The sequence below is a fragment of the Xenopus laevis genome, chromosome 2L (assembly GCF_017654675.1).
Source record: "Xenopus laevis strain J_2021 chromosome 2L, Xenopus_laevis_v10.1, whole genome shotgun sequence".
NCBI lineage: Eukaryota > Metazoa > Chordata > Amphibia > Anura > Pipidae > Xenopus > Xenopus laevis.
The window spans coordinates 170590779-170599655 of NC_054373.1; the positions used below are offsets into that span (position 1 = coordinate 170590779).

An 8877-nucleotide genomic window follows, 5' to 3' on the forward strand; every position below is an offset into this window, starting at 1 on the left:
GAAGCAACTAAAGACATAGCCATTTAGCTACATTAACAATGACGCCATGTTAGTACACCGGAAGTAACTGGGCGTTCCCTTACTTCAACTTAGAAACGTCACTCGATCCGTCACATGACCTGGCGTCGCGTGGAATCGCGCCTGGAGAGTGGTGTGGGAGGCGCTAATGAGTTTTGGCGTCGCCTTCCTCCAGCCTTTTTGCAGCCCGTCGCCCTTTGGTGAGTAGTGGTGTCTGAGGAGGTTAAGTGCAAACGAGAGAGCCTGTTTCCTATGTGGCTGCAAATATTTATCAGGTGCATAAAGGTGGGGAGGCGACTTTAGTTTGGGTTCCCTTTATAAATAGGAGGACAATGCAAGAGCAATGACTCTGTCTTTAGTCTGTGTCTTGTAACAGGTTTGGCAGGTCTAATTTTCAAAATCAGCTACAAAACCAGCCCAAAACTAGTCAAGTCACTTCAAAAGTAGCCCAAAAATAGCACAATATGTGCAGTGAAATAAAAAAATAGGTGAAAATAAATATATATGTGAAAATACGCCTTTTGCAAATTTTCACTGATTTGCAAATTTTCCCATGAAGTAAAATGGAACAGATTCGCCCCCTTGTTACAGGTGTAACTACTAGGGATGCACCGAATCCACTATTTTGGATTCGGCGGAATCCTTTGCAAAAGATTTGACCGAATCCGAACCCTAATTTGCATATGTAAATTATGGGTGGGAAGGGAAAAACATTTTTTACTTCCTTGTTTTGTTACAAAAAGTCATGCAATTTCCCTCCCCGCCCCTAATTTGCATATGCAAATTCGGTTTGGCCAGGCAGAAGGATTCGGCCGAATCCTGGATTTGGTGCATCCCTAGTAACTACAGAGGGGGCCCAGGAGGTATAGGGGCCCTATGAGGCCCTAATTCATGTACAATTTCAATAAATATTGGTAAAACAGGTCAACCTCTAGACACTATGGTGGCCATGAAATTTTTGCCCCCAAAATTGTCTTAAATTGAGAAAAGTCACCAGAAAACATGGTTGTTAAAGAGGGACGGGTGACTGGGGTACAGAGCCCAAAATCTGGTAACTCCTGGCTTCTACACAAGTCAGTCCCATTGCATGATTGTAGTTTTACATACATTACATTTACAGTCGGCAAATTGTTAAACAAAAGCCACATTACGCAACATACATTGGGAGACGCAGGGTTGGCACATTAGGGCAACAAAAATCCGTGCCTTGGCTAGTTTGTACTTTTAAAACCCGCCTGGGCTTTAAATTAGTAACCCAATTTTTCTGGAAACCCACCAACCTGGCAACCCTGCTTGTATATGATCAGTGTAAGTAAAAATATAAATTACCTACCTTTATTTGTGACTGAGACACAGTATGGGCACCCTGTTATAAAGTGTGGCTCACTGAGTGGTAGGGCATTAGGTTAAGGGCGAGGTCACACGTGGCGTTCTTACGTTGCATGTTAAAAACCGCTCGAGCGTTAATACGCCAATAAAGCCACACACTCGTGTTAATGAGTTTTTCAGCCTGCAGTTTTCTTTTCCCAACATGCCTTTCTGTTTTTTCTCATTCCTGACTATTCAACTTGGAAGAATTTTGATAACTTTCGTGGAAAAAATCGACAAAGCAATTTATATGCAAACTGTAGCCGTACTGATCGTCAATAAGCAACGTAATGATGTCACCAGCATACAACTCCGCAAATACATTTATACACCATCCGTCTCGTGAGAGTTTGGCCGCCATATTGAAAATACATAGCATATTTCAGCGACGTGTATTTCCAAACCTGTGGCTATCAGGGTTCAATAATGTGGCGTATCCTTGATGTACTTTTCTGCTGAAAAATGCAAATACTGGCATTGCGTGGCGAATGTTGGCTCGCAAATGCCCCATGGGAAGTGCTATAGTGCGTATTTCATAACTTTCAATAGGGCTTCATTTTGTACGTATTTAGCCTCGGCTGCACCATTGGTCGCAGGAAAGATCGTTCATTTTAACTAAAAACATTAAAGGACCAGTAACAAAAAAGTTTACATAAAAAAAACATTTTGCATATAGTTAAATATTTGAATGCTTTATTCAAAAATACCTTCTTAAAATTCTGCTTCCAGTTGTGCAGTGACTTCACAAATAGGACGATATGGCGACATGCCCTTTGCTACAGCCTACGTGCGCACTCCACATCTCCTAAAACCGGAAGCCAGTTACTGCCGCACTTGAAAGGGTTTTTCAGCATGCCTGTATTACCCTTCAGCGTGATTTGTTTCCGTACTGCGATCAATGAAGGCGCTGACTCCTTCACTGCTTGCAGCTCGTACAGAAATAAAACGTGGCAAGGAGATAGGCTTGTCAGGCTGGGAGATGTGGAGCGCGCACGTAGGACGTACGTAGGATGTAGAAGAGAGCATGTCGCCACATCAGCGTACAGTATTTGTGAAGACCGCAAACAAGACTTTCAGCATGGTATTTTTGAATAATTTTTTTACTTAAACTTTTTGGTGTTACTGGTCCTTTAAGAGCTGAATCCGTCCAATACACCGGTAGAAACAATTCTACCTCTATTTGACGATTCATCAGTATCCCTTTACAGATGTTCAGGCGCCTGATCGAAATTATCCGTCATGGTCAATCGAGGAGAAGACTGATATCCAAATCCCTTGCCACAATCAGTTGCCTCATCTCCCATCATACAGTCATTGTTTCATAAGATATCTGTGCATGTTTGGCCACCTTTAGGCAGAATTGGTTGGACAACAGAGCATCCTAGACTGCCACTCCCAGTAGTATATGTTTATAATGCAAGCATTTGTGATCATTTATATGTTTTGAAAGCCTAGTGATTTCATTTATACCAGAGCAGAGTATATATAAATACATTTTAAATTATTGTATGGACACACATTTGCCTTATATTCCTTTCTTTATTCTAGGAATTCTCTGTGCTCCACTTAAAAGGCTGACGCTGTGTCCTGGGAGGCCGTACGATTAAGATCCTGGCAATGGCCACAAAGCCAAAGAAACGCAAGTGTGTGTTAACGGAGTCTATTTTAATAGACTTTCCATATATTAGGCCAGGTCCTACTGAGAACTATGCTTTCTGTACATTGTGTCAAACTGCTTTTACTATTGCCAGTGGTGGAAGATCAACGGTGAAAGAGCATTCGGCTTCCAAACGGCATTTAAGGGCCTCCCAGTCTTGTAGTGTAAAAGAGACCCCATTCTTTAAAACCTATCTTCCTGATGCTCATGAATTCAGTTTTGCACTTCAGGAAGGGACATTCGCTTTCCACACAATAAAACATCACCAAAGCTTTTTATCTATGGATTGCTCAGCAAGTTTGATTAAAAGATTCTATGAATGCAAGTTTAGTTGCTCAAAGAGTCGATGTGAAACCATAATAACCGATGTGTTAGCCAGATGGGCAGAAGACACAGTTCTTCAAGATATCCACAAAGCATCGTATGTAACCTTGCTTACTGATGCTTCAAACAATGGGTGTGTTAAATTATTTCCTGTGCTATTGCAGTATGTTATAATAGATACCCAACCCATGGGTGACTGTAGTGTTCAGGTAAAAACCAAACTGGTTGATTTTTTTCAAACAGATGGAGAAACCACTGAAGCCTTGTCTGAAGACCTTCTCCAAGTCATTAGAAGGGTACTTGTAGAGGACAAAATAGTTGGCATGTCAGCAGATAACATGAACACGGATTTTGGAGGCTTAAAAAGAAAAGGCACCAATAATGTTGTCGTCAGCATGAGGGAATCTCTGAAAAGGAACGTGATTGCTCTAGGATGCATAACACATATTGTGCACAGTTGTGCACAGTGTTCTGTCGATATGATTCCATTAGACATTCAAGGAATGGTTACAAAGATTTGTGGCTTTTTTCATACATTCTCTGTGAGAGCTGAATGCTTAAGAGAATTCTGTGACTTTGTTGGCCAACAGTGGAAAGAAATTCAGAGCTACAGCAATGTGCAGTGGCTAGCTCTGTTGCCATTTCTAAGAAAAGTTCTCCAACATTATGCAGCTTTAAAGTCTTTTTTTTTGTCTGAAGAAAAATGTCCAGTGGTTTTGAAAAAATGGTTCTTGGATCCTTCCACTCTCCTTTGGTTGGAATTTGCAAATTCAAGTCTCTCCCTTTTTCAGGATACTCTTATAAAAGTTGAAAACCAGGAGGGAACTGCTGTTGAATCTTCTGTAACTATGAATAATTTCATTCAAAAAATATCCGCAAGAAGAAGTGAAAATTTCATTCCACCCAAGGTCAAAACCATTCTGTCTTCCCTGGAAGAGCATGGCTCATACACAATAGCTTGCTTTTTCAAAGTCTCCAATGACTTTTACACCACCGCTTTGCAATACTTGAATGCTTGGAGTGTTCATTTTGAGCATGTTGACAAAATGGAGTGTATTTTGCTAAAACATATACCGGAAAGGCAGTCGTTTGAGCATGCGGTTCATTTTTTCTTAAGCAAGTCAAATTTGGTGGATATAAAGGAAGATGAGTTATTTGATGAAATTACATGTTTAAAAAGCTTTGTAACAAAAGAAAAAGTACAGCAGTGGAACTCAAACTCTGACACTACTTGTGAAAGATGGAGTCAAGTTTTTTCTCATTTCAGTCAGAAATCGGCATCTTTTACACAGCTGAAAACAATAGTTGAACTAATGCTCTGTATGCCTGGAAGTAGTGCCCAAATACAAAAAGTCTTCTCCGCTATGAACATGATGTTGGAAGCAGATTACTCACAACTTAGTGTGCAGACTCTTAAGTCAATTTTAATGGTTCTGATTAACTTTCCAATGTCGTGCCAGGAGTTTGCTGTTAAACTGGCACATAGAAAAGATATTCTGCAGATGATACAGTCATTGGGAACATGATGCAAACATAAATTTTGCATCGGATGTTACTTTATGTTTCACAGAGTGTTGGATCAAAAGCAGGTAATATTTTAATGTCTTTAAGTAGCCATTTAATTAATGGAGAACTAAAGTTTACATGGAAGGGCGAAATTTGTTGCAAGGTTTCTCAGCAAAAAAAAAAAAATCCGTAGACTTCAGTGTATTGAGGTAAAGTTGCACGTTTTTGAAAATGAGCAAAAACAGCCCATTGACTTCAATATGTTTTGGCAAATTTCGATTTCACGAATTTTTGGTGAAATGACAGATTCACCCATAAAATAGGGACTAGAAATGCAGCACATTATGTATTGGGTTTCTACACTTGCTCTGGGCTGCTGTCACTTACCTGAGCTTAAAAAATAGGGATGCACCGAATCCCCTATTTTGGATTCGGCCGAACCCCCAAATCCTTCACGAAGGATTAGAACGAATCCTAATTTGCATATGCAAATAAGGGGTGGGAAGGGGAAAGCATTTTTTACTTCCTTGTTTTGTGACAAAAAGTCACGCGATTTCCCTCTCCGCCCCTAATTTGCATATGCAAATTCCGTTCGGCCAGACAGAAGGATTCAGCTGAATCTGAAGCCTGCTGAAAAAGGCCGAATCCCGAACCAAATCCTGGATTCGGTGCATCCCTATTAAAAAACAACTCACAATATACAATAAATATAGACTATAAAAGTCATTAGTAATTCAGTTATACATCTGTTCATTCTGTGTCAGAATTTAATAATCAGCTGTGTAGCATCAGCTTCTATGACAGACAAACCTCATTTCTCCTTGATGATTTCTGATGAGCCCTAGAAGTTTAGCTACTCGACAACTGCCCAGAGCACACTGAGCACGTGCAGTGTCACTGACACTCAAAAAATGGTGCGCTCCTATGGATAACTTTGCAGGCCCGGAGCATTACAGTTATAGGGCTGCTGAACCTCTCTGTTGGTATAGTACATTTCATATATAAATTTGTAGCCAAATTTATTTTCGTTTAATTCTACTTGAAAATTTAACAGACACCTTTCATAAATTTTTATTTTACATTAAATTGTATCGGATGGTGTTATAGTGGGTGCTGCCATATCATTTGACTTGAACAAAATATACAACTAAAAATAGTTTAAGGAATAAAGTATGTTATTTCCTTTTGTAGGGAATACAGTACCCAAATCCAAGAATTAAACTAAGTGTTTGTACTCTTGTCCTTTGAGCTACTTTGTGTAACCAGATCTAGAAATACGAGAAACCTTTTGATCATATGGAACGAATTTCTAAAATACCTTAATTAAAGGCTAGTCCCCTTCACTGACCTGCTTTATTCTTTGTGATTGATCAGTAAACACTTCGGGGAACATTTACTAAGGGTCGATATTCGACCACTGAAGTAAAATCCTTCGACTTCGAATATCGCAAATACTTAGATCGAACGATCGAAGGAAAAATCGTTCGATTTTAATCCATCGATCAAAGGATTTTCCTTCGATCAGAAAAAGCTTAGAAAACTTATGGGGAAGGTCCCCATAGGCTAACATTGTAGCTCGGTAGGTTTAAAGTGGCCAAGTAGGTAGTCAAAGTTTTTTTAAAGAGACAGTACTTCGACTGTCGAATAGTTCGAGTATTTTTAGTTCGAGTCGTAGTCGAAGGTCATAGCCTATTCGATGGTCGAAGTACCCAAAAAAAACTTCGAAATTCGAAATATTGGCATATAACATTGCCAGTGTCTGCTTTGGGCCCTAAACTTTGGGAATAAAACATTTTCCATCAACATATATTGCAGCTGCTTATCAAAGACCTCTGGGCCACCCTCTGTTTGGTCTTTACTTACACCCCTGCTTTTCAGTAGATGTTTTGTGAGTTTGTGTTATACTATCTGTAGAAAAAACAATCCATCAAGTTTAACCTTCTGTCCTATGAAAACCTACCGAACTGGTAGATTATTCTTTTTGTAGCACATACAAGGGTGTGCCCAAAAATGTTGGTACTACTCTTGTTTTGGGGTGGGACAGCACCAGCGGTACAGCAGTACTTCTGATGGTGCTTTTTATATTGGGCTTGTGTTGAAGATGAACCATATCTGTAATGATAGTATGCATCCCTATAATATGTGTGTACTGGTGTTTTGTGCATCTTTTTACTAAACAGTGGCATTCAAATTAGTGACGTGCGGGTCGACAAATTGTCGACCTGCACCCGTCCCTCTGCATCCAACCCTAACCTGCTGATTTGCTTCCCCTTATATACCCGTGCCTGACCTGCCCCCGTCTCTGATGTCACTGGCAGGTCTATAAATAAACGCTGCCGGAAGCGGCCCATACTTAGGTCCCAGGTGGCATGGACAGCAGGAAGAGCACAGCCCGAAACCTGCAAGCGGCCCAAAATCTCTGTGCGTTGTCGGCCCTAACCCAACCGACCCATGGGTAGGTATCAGGCCAGTCCACACATCACTAATTTAAATCTCATACTGTTACAAAATAATCTGTTACTATCAAGTGTTAAATCCATCCTAAATACCAGTCAATATTTCGGTTTAGAATACATTATAGTTTTTAACACTTGCTGAATTAGTGTTATTGAGTGTTCAGTGTAACACGTATGTACTACATAAAGTTACCACTGCCAAAATTATGTGGTTTGTCATCGCTATAGGATAATTTAAATATTTTATAATAATTTAATTATTTATTTAAAAATTCTTATTACATTTTGTTTTGCAATTTATGTCCGTAATTATTGGTGCCCTAAAAAGTCCTTTTTCATGTGTCACTTCACACAGTTTTTAAAGGAGAAGGAAAGTCAAAAATAAATTTCAGCTCTAAGTGTTGCCAATGAACAGAACATATCTTTAACAGCAAACATTCCCTCATTAGTTTCTTCCCCAATATAAAGGCAGCAATCGTTTTAAAAAAAAGTTTAAACATGTATATAAAATCATACCCAGTTTGCAGTCCGAAAATCACTCAGAATAGGGCACACGCATGCGCAAAAGTTAGCAGCAGTGCCCTGCGCATGCGCACTAGAATCTGATGTGTACCTTTGGTAGAGATGACGTTGTGGTCACGTGATGGAGCCGTACGTCATCACTGACCTCTCTGCCCCCGCCTCATTCATTCTATCTCCAATCGAGAACCTGAGGGGCTAAGCTGTCAATAAAGATAAAAAGCAATCCAGCAAACGGGTATATCTGACTGAGGTCTGCAGTGATTTATTATAAAAAAAAATTAAAGGATGCATACCTTTATTGTTAACTCTAAAGCTCTAGGAGCTTGCCCAGGGCGGAAGTGACGTGCCTATTTGAAAGTGGCGGCGCCAAAGTTTACATTACAGCAAGACTTCTAGACGCTGGTGGCCAAAAACTATTCTGAAATTACAGTTTTCATTGCGGCGTTTCAGAAGGTGGCCTGATGACGCACAAAATGGAGTAGGTTATATTTTTTTCGTTTCCTTCTCCTTTAAACATAAAAACACACATTCCAGCAAATTGCACCTAGGAAGCAGATTATCTTCTGTAAGGTAGGGTTCTATTTGTTTGTTCCCACATTTAAATCCTTATATCCTCTGTCCAGAGAGGCTTTAATTCTGTCTCTCTTTTTACCTTGTTTAAAGGTAAGAATAGCTCACACTGTTAAACTTATTCTATTCCTGATCAGGGCTTCTTGCCTTCTGTAAAGGTGTAAAGAACAGCTTGCACGATCTGCATTGTTTTGTAACACTCTTGTTTCTTTGTTGCCATGAGTCTTATAATACCAAAAAGCCTATGAATGCTAGTATAATAAGTCTTTTCGAAATCAGTAGTTGTAGTCCGAGCTTATTGAAGTAACTTTTACTACAGGATTTACTGAAATGTGGATTATAGAAATAGCAAATAATGTCTCCCCACACTCTAAAACAGGGATGTCGTTCTGGAGTCCCGCATTCTTGTTCTCCAAGGGATTTAATGGCGCCCAGCTTGCTCATGAAATCCACATG

General features: G+C 39.8%; 1 protein-coding gene across 1 annotated transcript; it reads left to right on the forward strand.

Moving 5' to 3' along the window:
* The first annotated feature begins 106 nt into the window (after nucleotides 1-106).
* On the forward strand, nucleotides 107-5082 carry LOC108704684. The gene is made up of 2 exons (XM_018241371.2): nucleotides 107-218; nucleotides 2935-5082. Exon 2 carries the CDS (start codon nucleotides 3004-3006, stop codon nucleotides 4891-4893), a length of 1890 nt encoding a protein of 629 aa, XP_018096860.1. The 5' UTR covers nucleotides 107-218; nucleotides 2935-3003; the 3' UTR covers nucleotides 4894-5082.
* Nucleotides 5083-8877: the final 3795 nt, after the last annotated feature.